Source organism: Acipenser ruthenus, chromosome 38 (assembly GCF_902713425.1).
Source record: "Acipenser ruthenus chromosome 38, fAciRut3.2 maternal haplotype, whole genome shotgun sequence".
Taxonomy (NCBI): domain Eukaryota; kingdom Metazoa; phylum Chordata; class Actinopteri; order Acipenseriformes; family Acipenseridae; genus Acipenser; species Acipenser ruthenus.
Genome location: NC_081226.1, coordinates 8,315,806 through 8,336,359, shown reverse-complemented (window position 1 = coordinate 8,336,359; position 20,554 = coordinate 8,315,806). Strand labels below are relative to the sequence as shown.

Below are 20,554 nucleotides of genomic sequence, written 5' to 3'. Positions count from 1 at the left end.
GCAGCGTGTGTTCTGTGAAGCAGGAGAGTGTTTAGAAATGCATTCTAGACTGGCAGCGTGTGTTTTGTGAAGCAGGAGAGTGTTTAGAAATACATTCTAGACTGGCAGCGTGTGTTTTGTGAAGCAGGAGAGTGTTTAGAAATACATTCTAGACTGGCAGCGTGTGTTCTGTGAAGCAGGAGAGTGTTTAGAAATACATTCTAGACTGGGAGCGTGTGTTCTGTGAAGCAGGAGAGTGTTTAGAAATACATTCTAGACTGGCAGCGTGTGTTCTGTGAAGCAGGAGAGTGTTTTGAAATACATTCTAGACTGGCAGCGTGTGTTCTGTGAAGCAGGAGAGTGTTTAAAAATACATTCTAGACTGGCAGCGTGTGTTCTCTGAAGCAGGAGAGTGTTGTTCAGTGAGCTTGTGTGTAGTAGTTGAATACAAGTGCATGTCTTGTGCTTTGTTCAAATTTGCAAACCAGCTAGCTGAGGCTGGGAAGGAACAGCATTTGCTAAATCAGAGGGCTGCCTTTCCAAAACGTTTGTGAGAAGCATTTAGCGTGTAACGTGACATGCATTGCAAAACCTTCAAGAAAATGCGTGTGGGTATCTAGATCTGTTAAGATAATCAAAGGAACATGTAAGGTTTATGAAGTGTGTTAATACTGTAGCATCAAGGACTACCTATTGGAATCAGATTTTTGCCTAAGCGATGCCCTCACAGTTTAGTTTGACACAGTTTAGTCCTGTGTTGCGTGTTGTGTTCTTGTTGTAGAACATGTCTTGTCAGCATGTTAACACAGCTGATGTGTTGTGCTCCATGCTGTTATACACACAGTGTGTAAATGTGGAGAATAATAAGCAGAAAGGCAAGTAATAAATCAAATATTATTAAAAATAACTGTTTGTCCAAAATAACTACTGATGGAATAGACACATGTTTAATTACAATTGGAAAACATGAAAACGATTTGAAATGTGGCTGGAAGAAATCAACATCTTTATGTGGGGTAGCAGCAAAGAGTCTGCTAGCAAACATGCCAGCGATCGCCTGGGGCTGAATACCTTGTTTAAAAATAATCGTAAAGGGGTAATAGAGCAAGTTCTGGGCAAAAAAGTCACTATAAAAGTGAAAGAAAGAAGCAAAGATTCAGCGCTACAATATGTAAATAAATCCTGTTTGCCTGGGGGGTGTATCAGCTTCATCCTCCGTCTCGATCTCCTGCCTGTCACTCAGCAGCGAATCCACGCACCCACACAGCACACAGGCATCAATACCCTGTGTCTTATAAACAAGGGATTTAGGGGTGCCCCCTAATAAAAGCTGAATCTCAAAGCAATAGTCATTGTTATAGATGTGTATAATGGCCTTTAAAACAGGATTCATTTACATATCCTCCCTTCTATGATCCCATCACAGCTGCATACGTGACACATTATTGTATATCGAATGGTTAAATGTGTATCTTTTTCAACCGTTCAAATGGTATTATAAACTTATTACAATACATTCTGTGCTCCTTCAATAGTAAAGCCACTCCTGCTACTGCCAGAGTTTGTCTGTCTCTTGATAGCCCTTAACCTTCAACAGAACACCTCATGGAAGATAATAATTACAAAAAAGATTAATAGCACTGTATTTAAATAAAATAAATACTTTTCTTTTTCCAGCAGCTACTAAACATAATCCCGTATGCTGCCATGGACAGTGTGGAGATGGAATCTGTCCAGATTAAAGAGGAGCTCCCTGAACTTGAACTTATCCCCATTAGAGTGGAGTTCTCTGGGCTGGCTTCCCTCCCCATTAAACAGGAGCTCTGTGAGATGCAATGTTACAGCAGTCAGCCAGAGGTCTCTGAGATTAAAGCTGAGCACAATGAATTGGAGATCCCCCAGACAGAAGAACCCCTTCCTGTGAAACAAGAAGAGGTGCTGGAAACTGTCTGTATTAAACAGGAGCCCCGTGAAGTAGAGTTTGACCACATGGAACCAGTGACGGAAGAATCAGAGGACTTCAAACCAAACATCCCTGAGCTGGAGCCTGTACGCCTGCGAGAGTGTAGCGTGGTGCTGGAGAGAATCTGCGTGAGAGAGCAAGGCGCTGGAGAGGAAGGCTCTCCCAACAGCATGCAAGGAGGTGGAAAGGAAGACGGGCGCTCCCATTCAGAATGCAGTCTAGCAGGTGAGTGACTCCCAGTAGCTGTGACATTGTCATGCTAGATTGCATGAAATCCACAGTGTGGTTGAGAGGGAGGGAGCTTATTGGTTAGATTACTTTAGAACATAATAACATAAGAAATTCTAGAACGAGAAAAGGCCATTCGGCCCACCTATGCTCGCTTGCTTAATGCAAGCATGGTCCGTTAACACTCAGGAGAGGTAAAACCATTTAGTTATTAGGGAAATTAAACCTCTGGGAGACCATGGCTAAACAGAGCGCCCCTCCTCCAGATGGCTAGCTAAAGGTCTTATCATGATCACAAGGAAGGTTATACAGTGTTGTTCATGACAGCATCCAGTCTATTCTTGAAGGATTCGATAGTCTCTTCTATAGCCTGTTCCAATGGTTCAGCACCCTCTCTGTGAAAAAGCTCCTTCTCCCCTTGGTTCTGAATATGCCCTTCAGCTTCCACTTGTGGCCCCTGGTTCTGTTCTCTGAAAAATAATTCCCAGCAGTTACTTTGGTAAACCCCTTGACAATTTTAAATCCCTCTTAAGTCCCCTCTTGCTCTCCTCCTTCCTAGGCTCTACAGATTCAGCTCTTTCAGTCTCTCTTCATATGACATGCCCTTCAGTCCTGGAATTAATCGTGTTGCTCTCTGTACTCTCTCCAATGCCTCAATGTCTTTCTTATGATAAGGGGACCAGAACTGGACACACTATTCTAGGTGTGGTCGTACCAGTGCATTGTATAATTAATATAGCTTCTCTTGATTTGAATTCAACTGTCTTGAATATATAACCTAACATTCTATTTGCCTTGTTTATAGCTTCTTTAGAGATTCATCCACTACGACCCCCAAGTCCTTTTCATGCATAGCCTCCTCTATTTCGTTACTGTTCGTGTTATACTTGACTCTAATGTTTTTGTTCCCTATGTGCAAGACTTTGCATTTATTCACATTAAATTTCATGCGTCAGCCCAAGCTTGAATCTTGTTTAAATCTCTTTGTATTATTAAAGTTTCTGATTGGGAGTTGGCTACCCCTCCCGGTTTTGTGTCGTCTGCACTTGGTCCAAGTCATTTATATAGATTAAGAATAGCAATGGTTCCAGTACTGATCCCTGTGGTACCCCACTTGTTACGTTACTCCAGTTTGATGCCTGGCCTCTAATTATAACTCTCTGCTTCCTATCTTGTAACCAGTTATGAATCCATGCAGCTACTTTACCATTTATTCCTACTGATTTAATCTTTAGATATAGGCTTTCCTGCAGTACTTTGTCAAATGCTTTTTGAAAATCTAAGTCGATGATGTCATACGCACTATCCTAGTCCACTCTAGTAGTTGCCTCCTGACAAAAATCTAGTAAATTAGTTAATCAAGATCTACCCTTCCTAAAGCCATGCTGGCTGTCTCCTATAAATGTTGTTACTATATAAATATTCCTCCATTTTGGTCCTTATTATAGTTTCCATGATTTTACATAAACTTATAGGTCTGTAGATCCCAGGGTCAAATTGATCTCCCTTTTTAAATATAGGAACAACACTGCCAATTTTCCAGTCCAGTGGGATGGCTCCATTACTTATAGATGTATTGAATATGTAACATATTGGTTTAAAAATCTGTTCTCTAGTTTCCCTGAGGACTCCTGGACAGATTCCTTCGGTCCCTGAGGATTTGTTTATTTTCAGTGCTGCTAGCTCCATTAGTGCTTCATTCTCTTCTATAGCAAACTCTGGTAATGATGTTTGTGCACATTCTGTTAACCTTGGTATATTGTATAAATCCTCCTTTGTAAATACTTGTACAAAGTATTGATTAGGTACATCTGTGATTTGGTTGTCTTTAGTCACTAAATCACCACTGCTGTAAACTAATGACTACCTCTTTCAGTTTTGGATTAAGTTTATTTTCTGCCACTGCTTGTCTCTCTAACCTTTTCACTCTCCTAGTCTGCTTTTTAAAGTCTCTACAGGCCTCCCTGTATTCTATTTGTGAGGCTGCTCCCTTTGATTTAGTATATATATATATATTTTTCATACCCAGCTTAGTAGATTGATTTACCCATCGTGGTTTATTTTTCTCATTTTTGGGATATGTGTCCTGCATTTCTAACATTATATCCCTAAATGTAATCTAGTTGTTTTTAGTATTCTATCCCAGTCTGTGTTTAGAAGCTCCTCTTGCATTCCTTTGTAATCTGCTCTCCTGAAATTGTAAACCGTTGTCATTGATTTATATACTGCCTTTGATTTATTTACTACAAACTTCATCATATTCTGGTCGCTTATTCCTAGTGGTTCCATCACCTGTAAGTTGTGTATCCTTGCTTCCCCGTTTGTTAATACCAAATCTAGACATGAATTGTCTCTAGTCAGGGCATTCACCATTTGTGTTAAGAATCAATCTTACACTAACTCTATCATTCCCATGTCTGAACTGCTGTCTGACGTCGTGTGGTCCCAGTTTGTTTGGGAAATTGAAGTCTCCCATAATTCGGGTGACCCCTTCCTTCCTTACTTACCTATTTTTTAGATTCTTGTATATAAGTTTTCACTTAGTGATCCATCAGAACTTGGGGGCCTATAACAGACTTCCACTATTAAACCTTTGGATTTCATTTCATTGAATCCACATTGATTCATTGTTGTTACCATCACTTTCCAGTATTTCCCATTCTAAGTCGTTTTTAATGTATGTTGCGACCCTTATCGTGTCTCTTTCCTAGCTAACCTATATCCTTCCATGTTGTTATACTCATCTCCATTTGGAGTTATGCATTGTTTTTTTTTACTGTATATCATGTATTATGCATTTCTCTGTATTTAATGTATTATGGATTTTCTTGCTGTTACTGCATCTAGTAAAGCGCTTTGTGATGGTGGTCCACTGTGAAAGGCACTATATAAAATAAAGATTGATTGATTGATTGATTTGTAGTTTTTGATAAGCACATCCTTTCTTTCAAGAGTTCGCTCGCTGTGTGGACGATTAGACATGTATTTGCTGTTCAACAACTGCACAATTCAGAATGGAGCTGGCTGGACATGGTAGTGTATACACAACATCAGACAGAAGGGACAGATTCCAGAATAGCCAGGCTCTGGATTGTAGAGGGGATCACACCATTCATTTCAATAGGGATTTGATCGGGACCCCAAAATCATACCGAATTAGAATGCTGGTTTGTAGAGGGGCTGGATTAGACAGGGCTCTACAGCTATGGACAAAAGCTTTGCGTCTCCTACAATTGTAGGATTGAGGCATAATAAAAAATATATAAACATAATTTAGACCTTTTTATTTAGCATCATGTAATCAAATAAAGCCTGAAGGCAGGATTTTCAAAAGGTTGTAAATGATAACTCCAGTGTTAATCAGCAGATCGGTATATAGCATTGATTTTGGTGTTTTCACGTGGTTGTTATGCCTATCTCGTTATTAAATAACCACGCTAATGTGATTTTCAAAATTCTTGATTTACAAAATATTGAGCTGTGCTTCTTGAGACTATTTCTTTTGTTTGTGTGAGAATGTAAAAGCAAAGTTAATTGTCATAATTTATCAGGAGTTAATTTGCACTTGGAAAAGGAGGGTTTTAATTAACGAAAGAGAATATAACTCACAGTTGTGACACCAACGATACAGAGAGAGAGTGTACAGGACCAGAGTCAATTTCTTACAGACTACCTAGATAATTCAATATTTGTAGTTATGAAAATATTTTAGCCTTTTCTATACTTGTGGTTATGAGTGAGATTTATTCACTTGTTTTACTTGCTTTACTGTGTTGTATTGATAAAATGATATACTGTTATTTGCACCCAGTGTAATGTAACAACTGTACTGGATACGTACATTACATGACAGCTGACCTCCACTGTAGATTTTATTTGAATTATACAAATAGAAACCTCAGAGTAAATAATGAGATCTTGATATAGAAAACGGCATATTAGATATTACAATAAAGTTTCCTAAGGGGATTGCGGATTTCCTTGGCTTTTAACACCTGTGTCTAATCCGCACAAGAACACAGAACAGGCGTATGAGGACACACAGATCCACTAGGAATGTGATCGAGATCATTCACATGGATTTTGCCTGAACGGATTTGTAATGTTGTCAGACACCCCCCCCCCCCACACACACTTCATGTGTGTGTGTATATATATATATATATTCATCAGTGCTCTCATTTCATCCTTTGGGGTAAACCCGAGGTTCTATTAGTCTCCGCCCACAAAATGGTGCCAGCCATACCCACTTTTACTGATAAACACTCAAGATGAATTTTACAGCCCACAACAATCCCCACAGCAACTACAGGCAAATTAGGAAGTGCAAAATATTCATTTGTGTATTCATTTAGTGCACTAATACTGATCCCATATCAAAGTGAAATGTGCACCTCCTTCAGTTTGCTATGTGGTTAACCGCATTCAGCACGCACCCTTTTAAAATTAACATTTTTCTTTTTTTCATTTCACTGCCCTTCACCAAACAAAGGTTCTGAGACAGTGCAGACCGCGTCTCAACAACTGTGTTTTTTTTCTCCTTGCGTTGTTGTTTTTGTTAAACTGTCCATGTGTTTTTTATTTTATTTATTTTTTTAATTTGGAATCTCCAATTATTTCTTATTTTCTCCCCAGTTTGGTAAGCCCAGTTACTGTTTATTTCAACCCGGCTCACAGCTTCCAACCCCGATTGCCCAGTATATTTCTCTTCTCTCTCGTGAAAAGGTCATCCAAAAGTTTCTTCACCAAACCCACAGGTTTTGGCTGTTCCAGAATGCAAGTGAGACCCCAGGTCTTCCATGATGTTGAGCGCTGAGACAGCAGTAGGGCGGTGGGTACCCTCAAAGATTGTCAGGACTGTGTCAGTTTGGGGCTTCAGATATGAAAGCTGTCTTAAATTTCAGCAAGTCTGATTTCTTCTGACTGCTAAGTAATGTCGGAAGGTTTCACAGCCTCTGGTGATGATTTATCTTTTTCAAAAAAGTCCTGGTAGTGCTCAGTGTGCTCTGCATGGTATTTTACTGCCTGAAACCAGCTATTCTGTCTTGTATGTACTGCTTCGGGGGGACCTATGTGCTGTGCACATCTTTGGACTTAAGAAAAGCAACCCATCTTCACTTTCTGGCTGGCTTTAAGAAAGCAGATTTCATCCACGTAACTAAAGATGCCACATCGCTAAAGAAGTGACAATGCCATGTCTCGCCTATCAGATTGAATATGTGACAGACGTGTCGCGTGTACACTGGTGGGCATGACACATGTCAGTGCTTCTCTGTGTGCTTTGATACAGTGTGCTGCATCGTCAGTTACAACTGCCCAAACATCACTGAGGCTGAGCTGGATCCTATTCATTGCCTCAAACAGCTTGTGAGAATGTGTGGTGGTTGCAGCTCTCCATGAAGACGACATCAGTCAGGTAGTACTGGTCTGGGAAAAAAAATCTGTTGTCATAATTTTTCTACTTCAGTTTTTTTACTGGAGGATATCATTAAACAAACTTCAGTAATGGGAAGGAAAAAAATCCCTAACTTATAGTAAGTCCATGTTATGTTTGTTATACAGGTGCAATATTACAAGACCATTACATTTCCTGATACATATTAAATAAAAACGCTCGATTAACGAGCATTTTATAGAATAGCTCCAAAATCTCAACGTGATGCTTTGTTATTTTTGTATAGGCAATTTTAAAGGGTTACTGCATCTTAAAGGATTCATTGGACCCTAATCAAAGTTAGAGAAGTGTAGCAGTGAGATCTTCCGAGTTTTAGCGTCCAAATTAAATCTTCATTAGTTTGTAATCCACAAGGGAAAGACAGCAGCAGTGTAGTGAATCATAAAAGCATGTTCAGTGAAACAGAACGAGTTCGTTCTCTCGGACCTAAGTAAACCTGATCATAACCAAACTTTCTTTCTTTTCAAGCGCTAATACAAACTATTGATGAAGAAAAATAACAAACAAGCGACAGTCCCTCCTAGCAGACTGTATGTGAACTTGCCTCACGCACAGGGCTACCCTGGGTCCTAAAGACAGGGATTGTAGTAACCACACACCGGCCATGACTTTTGCAGACATTAAAGGTTTGCTCACAAGGTTTTTTTTTTTTACTCATGTATTAGTAAATACGGTAGTTTTTAATTTAAAACGAAAGTGACACGTGTTAGCTCTTGCGTGTGTCATTCGGTGCAGCACAGAATCCAGAATCCTGCAGCTTTGCAGTTTTCTGCTTGAAATGTTTCTGCTGAACCGCTGTGTCTAGCTTCAAGATGAAATCTCTCATACTGATATTTTCCCCGGTGCATTCCTTGTACAAAAAGAAGGAATTGATGGCTGCCAGGTCCAGCAGAGATAACAACAGGCTTGTGTAATATATATATATATATATATACGGACAACCGCATCACTTTCATGCACGCAGAGTAATTTAAATTTGAAACCTCAACCCATCAGAATGACTCTGTGGCTAGTGTTAAGGTGGTACACGTGAATACAATATTGTATCGAGCCCTGGTCTTGAGGCTCACAGCAGGAGACGGAGAGGGGATTCCGGTGTTATGCAGATTTCTGTATCCCCATAGAATTCTGTACCCCTTAGATTTGACGCCTGGGTAGATTAAGATCGCTATACGTGAACGCTTGATGTTTCTGAACAGTATTTACATGTAATAAAATTAAAATGTGTTTTAAAAGAAATACAGTTTTATAAGGTTACTTTTAATCAAGGGTTTCGTGTATACAGCAACGCAGGAGGCTGAGCGTACTGTAGAGGGATCCAACATTTGAAATCCGGATCTTCAGCCAAATCAAGCTGTGTAGGCTGCTTTTCTGTTCGTGAGTGCTGTATGTCTCCCCTTGATTTTTCTCAGCCTTCTTTATTTTTATTCATGTTCCTCCTCCTGTTTTGCTTATGGAATTTTTCGTGGTCTAATATATTTCATCGCATTATTAATACTTGCCAGTTTTCTTACATGTTTATTTACTGTAGAGCTGGTACATGTGATTTTTGTGTTACGTGTCAAGCTATTTAGGTTGTAACGGTGCTACTAGAATAAATACATTTGGGGTGCCAGGAAGGGAAATACCCTTACCAATAGAAAAGTAATCAAAACCAACAATAACAGAGAAACAACAAAACGTATAAAAAAACATGAAATAAGCACCATTACCAGATTACAGATACCAGTGACACAGGGGCCACCTGACCTGCACCCTGAAGCAGAGTTACTATCAAGTAAACAAAAAAAGATTACAATTAATTACAAAAAACTAAATGTACCTGTTTTTGTAATAACAAAAACCAAAAGAAATACAGAGCACACCAATAACCCCACCCACCTAATAAGAAATAACCTTAAGTACCATACTCTAATAAAACTATACCAAGAAATAAAGAAAACAGGACACCAAAGTTCTGAGGCAATTAATAATTGTATTATTCAATCAAAGCCGCAGCACAAGCCACACTATCACACTCCTAACCACTACCAATAAATAATTAAGCGTAATGGTGAATTAGCAATACACACTAAAACCCTAATCACATTTAATTCAGCACCTGGGTTTTTAACCTAAACACCTAATAACAAAGTATTTATACAAACAAAAAATATACCCGTTTGTGGCAAAGTGCCCCGCCCCTGTGTGCATTTGTGTGATCTGTGTTTGTATGTATGCGTGCGTATGTTAATGTCGGTGTATAGATTGGTACACGGGATATAAACGGGTCTGTGTTTCACGTGTATTTAAAAAGTGTAGATTTGTATTTAGGCACGAGGAGAGCACAAATCACTTCACGTGCTGGTTAAATGTAATATGTGAGCACGGGGTTGCACAGAATTAATTCACGTGCTGGGATTCAAGTGAATAATTAATTAGTAATTGAATCCCAGCACAATAGTATATATAGACGCACATTTCTTGCACTCGGGGTTGGTGTTCGGTGAGTGGAGAACGGGTGTGGAGAGGTAAAAGTAATAAGAAGAAGAAGAATAATAATAATATTAGTTGTATCTGCTCACCGTGTTTTGTGCGTCTGTCTGTGCACTGTTTAGTTCGTTTCGTTTGTCTGTTTATTTTGGCTACCAGTGCCGTGTCCTGTTTTGTATTCCATTGTTCAAACCTTTTATTTGTTAATAAACGCTGAGTGCAGCCATTGCACTCAGCTCATCATCACCACCGTCTCTGTCTGTATTCCTTCCTGCTTCTGGTCTGACGCCACCCACTCTGGCCGTCTTTGTGACACGTGGTGTCATCGTGGGATAGCCGCGCCTCCAAGCGTCAGACCAGGAGGGGTCTGGATTTAAAAAAAAAAAAAAAAAAAAAAAAAAAAAAAAAAAAGAGGATTACAAATATTGTTTTGGGGGAAAAAAAAAAAAAAAAAGAGAGTCAATGGCAGAAGACGCCATCAAACTGCGGGGCTGGTTCCTGGAGAATGCTGGGCTGGAGGCCCAGTCTCTGCCCATGGTCGTCCGGGCTCTGTGGATGATGGACTGTGAGAGATGGGAGGCATATCAGGAGGAACACACCCCAAACACCTTGGAGGAAGGTGTGGAGTTTGTCCTCAGCTACCTGGAGGCAACCATAAATGGAACAGCAGCCCAGGTAGCAGGACCACCAGCAGAGGAGTACCTGCTGTCCCCATCTCCACCAGCAGAGGGTGAGTACCTGCTGTCCCCATCTCCACCAGCAGAGGGTGAATGCCTGCTGGTTTTGCCTCCACAGCCCGAGTGGGAGGAGCCTGAGCGTCCACAGCCCGAGCGGGAGGAGCCTGAGCGTCCACAGCCCAAATGGGAGGAGCCTGAGCGTCCACAGCCCAAATGGGAGGAGCCTGAGCGTCCACAGCCCAAACGGGAGGAGCCTGAGCGTCCACAGCCCAAGCGGAAGGAGGCTGAACGTCCTACGCCTGAGTGGGAGGAGCCCGAACGTCCTACGCCTGAGTGGGAGGAGCCCGAACGTCCTACGCCTGAGTGGGAGGAGCCCGAACGTCCTACGCCTGAGTGGGAGGAGCCCGAACGTCCTACGCCTGAGTGGGAGGAGCCCGAACGTCCTACGCCTGAGTGGGAGGAGCCCGAACGTCCTACGCCTGAGTGGGAGGAGCCCGAACGTCCTACGCCTGAGTGGGAGGAGCCCGAACGTCCTACGCCTGAGTGGGAGGAGCCCGAACGTCCTACGCCTGAGTGGGAGGAGCCCGAACGTCCACAGCCCAAGAGGGGGGAGTCGGTGCGTCCACAGCCCAAAAGGGAGGAGTCGGTGCGTCCACAGCCCAAAAGGGAGGAGTCGGTGCGTCCACAGCCCAAAAGGGAGGAGTCGGTGCGTCCACAGCCCAAAGGGAGGCAAGTCGGGGCTTCCACAGCTCTGGGACCCAAGCCACCAGCAGAGGGGAAATGCCTGCTGGTTCAGCCCCAAGAGCCGGAAGGGGAGGGGTTACAGGCTCAACCCCCTGAAAATTTTTGGGGGGGAGAAGGGCAGGAGGCTGGTGTCCCCCAGCAGCCTCTCGCTATGCTGCTGAAGGCAGCACGGTGCGCACATGCCCAGCCGCCACAGCAGAGGGAGCCAGCACCGCCAGGAGCAGAGGAGCTGGAGCTACCTCTGCCTCCACCACCGCCAGGAGCAGAGGAGCTGGAGCTGCCTCTGCCTCCACCACCGCCAGGAGCAGAGGAGCTGGAGCTGCCTCTGCCTTCACCACCACCAGGAGCAGAGGAGCTGGAGCTGCCTCTGCCTCCGCCACCACCACCGCAAGGAGCAGAGGAGCAGGAGCTGCCTCTGCCTCCACCACCTCCAGGAGCAGAGGAGCAGGAGCTGCCTCTGCCTCCGCCACCACCACCGCAAGGAGCAGAGGAGCAGGAGCTGCCTCTGCCTCCGCCACCACCAGGAGCAGAGGAGCTGGAGCTGCCTCTGCCTCCGCCACCACCACCGCAAGGAGCAGAGGAGCAGGAGCTGCCTCTGCCTCCACCACCTCCAGGAGCAGAGGAGCAGGAGCTGCCTCTGCCTCCGCCACCACCACCGCAAGGAGCAGAGGAGCAGGAGCTGCCTCTGCCTCCGCCACCACCACCGCAAGGAGCAGAGGAGCTGGAGCTGCCTCTGCCTCCACCACCGCCAGGAGCAGAGGAGCTGGAGCTGCCTCTGCCTCCACCACCGCCAGGAGCAGAGGAGCTGGAGCTGCCTCTGCTGCCCGTACCTCCGCAGGGAGTACGGTGGCCGGAGCCCCAGAAAGGGGAGCTGCCGGCCACGAAGAAGGGGGAGGAGGTCTGGAGACCACTTTCCCCAGCAGCAGTTTCGCTGCAGGAGTTCTTGTGGCCGGAGCCCCACAGGAGGGAGCTGCCGGCTACGAAGAAGGGGGAGGTCGGGGGACCACCTGCCCCCGCAGCTTTTTCGCTGCAGGACGGGACCAACAGGCTGTCAGCCGTGCCACTACCGGCAGGGGTGCTGACAGCATTGCCAGCCAAGGGCCCACTGAAGCCTCCCTTCCCAGCCCGAGACTTTGTTCTGGACTGCTGGGTTTTTAAGGGGGGAGGTGGCCGTTGAGGCCATGTGTGCTGCGCACAAGGGGGGGTATATGTGGCAAAGTGCCCCGCCCCTGTGTGCATTTGTGTGATCTGTGTTTGTATGTATGCGTGCGTATGTTAATGTCGGTGTATAGATTGGTACACGGGATATAAACGGGTCTGTGTTTCACGTGTATTTAAAAAGTGTAGATTTGTATTTAGGCACGAGGAGAGCACAAATCACTTCACGTGCTGGTTAAATGTAATATGTGAGCACGGGGTTGCACAGAATTAATTCACGTGCTGGGATTCAAGTGAATAATTAATTAGTAATTGAATCCCAGCACAATAGTATATATAGACGCACATTTCTTGCACTCGGGGTTGGTGTTCGGTGAGTGGAGAACGGGTGTGGAGAGGTAAAAGTAATAAGAAGAAGAAGAATAATAATAATATTAGTTGTATCTGCTCACCGTGTTTTGTGCGTCTGTCTGTGCACTGTTTAGTTCGTTTCGTTTGTCTGTTTATTTTGGCTACCAGTGCCGTGTCCTGTTTTGTATTCCATTGTTCAAACCTTTTATTTGTTAATAAACGCTGAGTGCAGCCATTGCACTCAGCTCATCATCACCACCGTCTCTGTCTGTATTCCTTCCTGCTTCTGGTCTGACGCCACCCACTCTGGCCGTCTTTGTGACACCGTTATAAACTATATAAAAGTTAGCAGAAAACGAGAGGTCTATAAATAAACAAACAGTCTTTAGAAGGACTATATACTTTCTCTCAAATCGTGCATAATAACTAACACAGTATAACGACAAGAATTAAAGAAGGAGTCATTAGAAACGTAATAATTACAAAAAGAAAAAGAAACAGAAAAACAAACAACGAAAATAGAACAAATACAAGTACCCACTGATCTACTTTCTGGGTCAGCGTTTGTCAATACACACCATTCACTCTGTAGATTTAAATTAACAGTCCAACCCCACTCCTACTAAGGACTGAAGAGACCTCCATGAATTTTGTATCCCGTGTAATATAATCCATCCGTGTTTGCAGCGAAAAAACCCATTTAGGAATTCCACCACATCAGAGTCCTCCACGATTGTTTACATATTCACAAGGTTCCACTTCCAGCCTCAACCCAGGTAGTCGAAAGCCGAATCTTGTTCATCTACTGAAACGCAGCTTCATACTATTGTGACAAACGTAGAACAGAGTTTAGAATTAAAGATTACTACCCCAGAAAACAGCAGTAACGAAAAACCACAGATGCATCCAGTCCAGGAAAAAAAAAGAAAATACGCTCTCTCTCTAGAAAGAAACCGGCGCCTTATTAAGGCTCAAGGGGGCGTGTCATTTATTACACTCAATTTTCTTAAAAGGACAGACACGGAGAACCGTGACTCGTCACAAGGTAAAGGACTTCAAAAAGTAATGTTATGAAGTGTTATCATGGTTCATACACCTCCACACTGCAGCCCAGTGCATTACCGCTGTACAAGTGAAGGGTATTATTATTGGGTCTCTCATTCCTGAGCACCGCATCACCACTGCACCTGTGCACTACAAACCACTTGGCCACAAGCTGATTATGCATTGTGTGTGTGTGCGTGCGTGCGTGTGTGTGTTAGTTTGGAGCCTCCCCGCATGTACAGAATCTGTGCACATCGGTGCTTCATGCTCTACTGCCAAAGGGCTTTTAGTTTGTTTGTCTGATTGTTTGTTTTGATTCTGCGGTTCCGTCTGTGTTCTCAGATTTCATAGGGCCCTGCTTACTACCCCATCCAAAAAAATGTTTTCTTGTTAACCAAACAAAATTGCAAAATGCACAGTAAAAGAGTTATATCTAGTAAGCTGTGGCATAATATCCCTCCGAATGAATGGAAATTACAAGTGGGATTTAATTAAATTTTTTAATCCATGCGTCCGATTTCTACCCACACGCCAGATAATCATAAATCATCATTTTATATGTGACTTGTTCTAAATAAATGTCCATTCTTGTAGCAGGGCGCTTGCCCTGCACGTGTGTATTAAGTGTGGATATAATTTGTATGGGGAAATGGGTTTGTGTGTCGTTTTGGAGTAGATTTGTTTAATTGAATTATTGTTTTACAGACGGGCGCTCGATTGAGACTTGATGCCTGCTAGGCTTGGTTGAGGGGAAGGGCAGCAAGTGATTGGCTGTGCTGGACCTCAATCAGCAGGTGGGCGGGTCTTGATTGAGTGTCCATCTGTTCAAAAGCATCCGCGGGAGATGGTTCGAGGCGACTGTAACGCCATGCCAGAGGGGAGCGGCGACCGTAACGCCATGCCAGAGGGGAGCGGCGTATACTCGGGAGGAGAGGGTCCGCGCTGCAGGAACGACAGCTACGCAACCCTGAGACTGCAAGCGGTGCTTGTGAAGGCAATGCCCAGCCAAGGCCGTATGAAGCAGCACGAGTCGTTGTATGAATACCGGCTCATCAGTAGGTTAGTTAGGGGATTGTGATCCCATGTGATGTATAGCGAGGGTTACGTAGTGTAGCCGGTTCCTGGAGCAGGACGCCTCGTTTATAAGGCTAGCGCTCGCCCTCTGGGGCACCTTTTATTTGTAGTTTTTGTACTGTGTTTTATTTTGCCTTTTGTACAGCTTGCTGTATGTGTCCTCTGTGCGTTACCATGGCTGGTAACGTCACATGACCACCTTTACTTTTCTGTTTGTATTAATAAATCCTGCGCGCCTGTGCCGGCGTTTCAACTCCACCCCCAGTTGTCTCTCTGTAGTTTGTAAACAGCGGCTATCCACGCACGTGACGTAAGACCCTGTCAATTCTGCATGACAAAATGCACACTTTTAAATGAAGTTTACATTACGCACAGAACAGATATTCCCATTCTTCATTTCCATTTGGCTGCTGCTCGCTGGTGGGAGAGCCGTCTCCCTGTACGCTAGTTTCCATAACAGCGAATTCTGCTTCCATTCGTTTCAATTCAGCTCATTAACCTGCATTTTGATTAACGAGTTCCACTTATCTAATCATCGAGACAGGAAGTGATGTAAGTGACCTGCGACAATTAAGCTTTTTAATGAGGAATGTGTTCATTAACGATCTCACTCAATTTCAAAGCATTAACGGATTGATTTAATTAACAAATTTCGTTTGAAAACCACTTGCTACTAAAGCTGTCGTTAATATACCGCAAGTTCAATACAATAACACTGGTGTTTGAAAATCCTGCCCATAAACCCTACATGTGTAATGTAATGCTATGGCATGGGGCTGCACATTTCTAATGCACCGTGATGTATATCTGTACAACAATAAACAAGATGATTCCAAACAGAGAGAGGGAGGGAGCCGTTCCAGTCTCCAAGCACATCATTGACAGCTGATGCGGATTACACTGCAGTTCAGTGTATGCATCTGTACAGACCCCAAGATTAGAAAAAACTCATAAAATACCATCATGAGAAAGATATCTATAATTATAATCTAACGCTGAGGAGAAAGATATAGTGTAGGGTTTGTCAGGGGAACTAGACCTGAAACATTACTTCGAATTGCAATGTGTGTTCGGGGAAATAGAGGGCTAGGGACTCTGCTTTTACACAAAGTAAAGGCTTTAAATTTATCTTTGCTTTTAAGTTTCTTTGCTTTTTTAAACTGGTGTAACCCAAAGCCCCACAGCTGAAATTCACATGCTTTAATCCACTCCTCCACCCAGCCACATGCCCGAAGCCTACAAGCAGTCCCACTTACTTTCTTTCCTGTTCATATTTTCCAGGTTCCAGTCCAGCAGCTAAAGCGAGGGCGGGCGGTGGAGAATATCCTGACTGTGGGAAAGGGTTCACCCAGTTAGGAAACCTGAAAACACACCAGCAAATTCATACAGGAGAGAAACCGTATCGCTGCTCTGACTGTGGGAAGCGTTTCAGAGAAAGAGGAACCCTGACAAAACATCAGCGAATTCACACAGGAGAGAAACCGTATTGCTGCTCTGACTGTGGGAAGAGTTTCAGTGTGTTACAAAACCTGAGAAGACACCAGCGAATTCACACAGGAGAGAAACCGTATCGTTGCTCTGACTGTGGCAAGAGTTTCAATCAATTAGGACACCTGAAAACACACCAGCGAATTCACACTGGAGAGAAAACATATCTCTGCTGTGAATGTGGCAAGAGTTTCAATCAGTTAAGACATCTGAAAACACACCAGCAAATTCACACAGGAGAGAAACCATATTGCTGCTCTGACTGTGGGAAGTGTTTCAATGTGTTACAAAACCTGATAAGACACCAGCGAATTCACACAGGAGAGAAACCATATTGCTGCTCTGACTGTGGCAAGAGTTTCAATCAGTTAGGACACCTGAAAACACATCAGCGAATTCACACAGGAGAGAAACCGTATCACTGCTTTGACTGTGGGAAGAGTTTCAACATCTTAGAAAATCTTCAAACACACCAGCGAATTCACACAGGAGAGAAACCATATCGCTGCTCTCACTGTGGGAAGAGTTTCAGTGTGTTACAGAACCTAAAAATACACCAGCGAATTCACACTGGAGTGAAACCGTATCGCTGCATTGACTGTGGAAAGAGGTTCAGTCACACACAATCCCTGAAAAGACACCAGCGAATTCATACAGGAGAGAAACCGTATCGCTGCTCTGACTGTGGAAAGAGTTTCAATGTGTTACAAAACCTGAAAACACACCAGCGAATTCACACCGGAGAGAAACCGTATTGGTGCTCTGACTGTGGGAAGAGTTTCAATGTGTTACAAAACCTGAAAACACACCAGCAAATTCATACAGGAGAGAAACCCTAAGGACCATGTTCATTCAGAAAAAAACATTACCTTACATTATCCTGTGTAATTTACTGTTTTGTGTATCACTCTAAGAGCTTGATTTTTAAATGTTCAAAATGCTCTTCAGCTCTCTTGCACTGTGATTGTGTCAGAAAGTGGGCGGAGACGCGGACACGTCACAAGAGGCTTCTCTGCTGTCAGTTTAACTCAGGCTGTCAATGCAGTCAGTGCCTGGGAGCGGGAATATGCAGAAAGGAAACTATTCTGCACCTCATCTGATGGACGAGTCACGAGAAATTGATAACTCAGTGTGGGGAATGAGTTTCAGGGTTTAGCATTTAAACTGCATAGACTTGAAAATAAATACATTGATGGGAACGAGTATCCCGACCCCGGTATGTAGCATCCCAGAGACAAGACTGCACCGTCCTTACTGGACAACCGCCTGGAGGGTTTGTCTTGTACATTCATCATGATTCTAAAACTAATGAAAAATGATAGTGTTGCAATGATTGAATATTTTGCAATGTGTGTTGTCCAGGCTTTTATTTTACCCTGCTTTTGTAAACTGCATCGTGTAATACAAGTGTAGCACGCATGTGTACGGGTCATAGGTACAGAAACTCAGACAGGTTTTATCCCGGCTCTTACTTGCTCTTTTGCAGTGTTGGACCATAAGAGTATGAGCTTTGGCAGCCCTGAATAAACAAGATCGGGAAATTACTAGCTGCTCAAAACAAAAGGAAGATAATACTAAAAGTGAGAGTTTGACTATTTAAATAATCTATATTTAAATTGTTAACAAATGAGTCGTATATTATTTAACAATGTGTCCCGGTTTTGAGCTGTGGAAATCGTGTCACCCATATTGAGAGTATCACATACCTGTGCTGCACACAAAGCATGGACCGTACTGAAAACCTGCGGCTAACAGTAATACAGCAGCAGGCAGAGGCTTCCTGTCCCGTTAGGCTTTCTGACACGTCTGAGTTGTAATGGAAATTGAATCGGCCAGTGCGTCGCATTGTCCACGCCTTGCGCAACAAAATGTAAATACATTAAATACAACTCTGTGGGGGGGTTGATCGGGTTGTTTTTATTTGAAACGACGACGTGTCTTAAATCACTGCGCCGGGCACCCTTTTAGTACGTCACTGAAGCTCTTATGAGCTACCTCGGTCACATGACAAGTTTGTATTCCGAATTGAAGCGAGAGGTAGTCTTGAATGAGGCAGATGTGTAAGTATATGCTGTAAACCCATCATTTGTTAGGCGGGAGCACTCTTTCTGTTTCTTAGTGGGAGGGAGCAGTTCAGTCTCTGTGCCTCAAGCCTGCCCTGGACTGGAGGGAGCACCCTTTCTCTTAGGGGGGTGAGGGATGGAGGGAGGGAGCAGTTCAGTCTCTGTGCCTCAAGCCTGCCCTGGACTGGAGGGAGCACCCTTTCTCTTAGGGGGTGAGGGATGGAGGGAGGGAGCAGTTCAGTCTCTGTGCCTCAAGCCTGCCCTGGACTGGAGGGAGCACCCTTTCTCTTAGGGGGTGAGGGATGGAGGGAGGGAGCAGTTCAGTCTCTGTGCCTCAAGCCTGCCCTGGACTGGAGGGAGCACCCTTTCTCTTAGGGGGTGAGGGATGGAGGGAGGGAGCTGTTCAGTCTCTGTGCCTCAAGCCTGCCCTGGACTGGAGGGAGCACCCTTTCTCTTAGGGGGGTAAGGGATGGAGGGAGGGAGCAGTTCAGTCTCTGTGCCTCAAGCCTGCCCTGGACTGGAGGGAGCACCCTTTCTCTTAGGGGGGTGAGGGATGGAGGGAGGGAGCAGTTGAGTCTCTGTGCCTCAAGCCTGCCCTGGACTGGAGGGAGCACCCTTTCTCTTAGGTGGGTGAGGGATGGAGGGAGGGAGCAGTTCAGTCTCTGAGCCTCAAGCCTGTCCTGGACTGGAGGGAGCACCCTTTCTCTTAGGGGGGTGAGGGATGGAGGGAGGGAGCAGTTCAGTCTCTGTGCCTCAAGCCTGCCCTGGACTGGAGGGAGCACCCTTTCTCTTAGGGGGTGAGGGATGGAGGGAGGGAGCAGTTCAGTCTCTGTGCCTCAAGCCTGCCCTGGACTGGAGGGAGCATCCTTTCTCTTAGGAGGGTGAGGGATGGAGGGAGGGAGCAGTTCAGTCTCTGTGCCTCAAGCCTGCCCTGGACTCGAGGGAGCACCCTTTCTCTTAGGTGGGTGAGGGATGGAGGGAGGGAGCAGTTCAGTCTCTGAGCCTCAAGCCTGTCCTGGACTGGAGGGAGCACCCTTTCTCTTAGGGGGGTGAGGGATGGAGGGAGGGAGCAGTTCAGTCTCTGTGCCTCAAGCCTGCCCTGGACTGGAGGGAGCACCCTTTCTCTTAGGGGGTGAGGGATGGAGGGAGGGAGCAGTTCAGTCTCTGTGCCTCAAGCCTGCCCTGGACTGGAGGGAGCATCCTTTCTCTTAGGAGGGTGAGGGATGGAGGGAGGGAGCAGTTCAGTCTCTGTGCCTCAAGCCTGCCCTGGACTCGAGGGAGCACCCTTTCTCTTAGGGGGGTGAGGGATGGAGGGAGGGAGCAGTTCAGTCTCTGTGCCTCAAGCCTGCCCTGGACTCGAGGGAGCACCCTTTCTCTTAGGGGGGTGAGGGATGGAGGGAGGGAGCAGTTCAGTTTCTGTTTATTTGTTTTGTTTTCCCAACACATTTTATTCTTAACTTTATTAATATACATGTACGGCTTGGGAGAGCAAATCTAAATGTAATGATGCTTTTTATATGTGTCTGTTTTGTGTTGTATTCAAATCTAAATGTAATGATGCTTTTAATATGTGTCTGTTTTGTGTTGTATTCAAATCTAAATGTAATGATGCTTTTTATATGTGTCTGTTTTGTGTTGTATTCAAATCTAAATGTAATGATGCTTTTAATATGTGTCTGTTCTGTGTTGTATTCAAATCTAAATGTAATGATGCTTTTTATATGTGTCTGTTTTGTGTTGTATTCAAATCTAAATATGAAAAGCATCATTACATTTAGATTTGCTCCCCCAGCCATACATGTATATTAATAGTTTTCTTCGAAAAGAAAAAAAAGTACAGATATAAGAACGATGGAGC

General features: G+C 44.3%; 1 protein-coding gene across 1 annotated transcript; it reads left to right on the top strand.

The window, feature by feature from the left end:
- Nucleotides 1-1,662: 1,662 nt before the first annotated feature.
- Nucleotides 1,663-18,934, top strand: LOC131706976 (zinc finger protein OZF-like). Its single transcript, XM_059008971.1, has 2 exons — nucleotides 1,663-2,167; nucleotides 16,427-18,934. The coding sequence occupies exons 1-2, from the start codon at nucleotides 1,687-1,689 to the stop codon at nucleotides 17,470-17,472; spliced, it is 1,527 nt and encodes a 508-aa protein (XP_058864954.1). The 5' UTR covers nucleotides 1,663-1,686; the 3' UTR covers nucleotides 17,473-18,934.
- The last annotated feature ends 1,620 nt before the right edge of the window (nucleotides 18,935-20,554 follow it).

Bases quoted from the DNA above. Each gene is read 5' to 3' on its own strand.
- LOC131706976 (XM_059008971.1), top strand. From the start codon at position 1,687: ATGGACAGTGTGGAGATGGAATCTGTCCAGATTAAAGAGGAGCTCCCT. The intron at 2,168-16,426 runs GTGAGTGACTCC...CATATTTTCCAG, and splicing joins TTCAGAATGCAGTCTAGCAG to GTTCCAGTCCAGCAGCTAAA.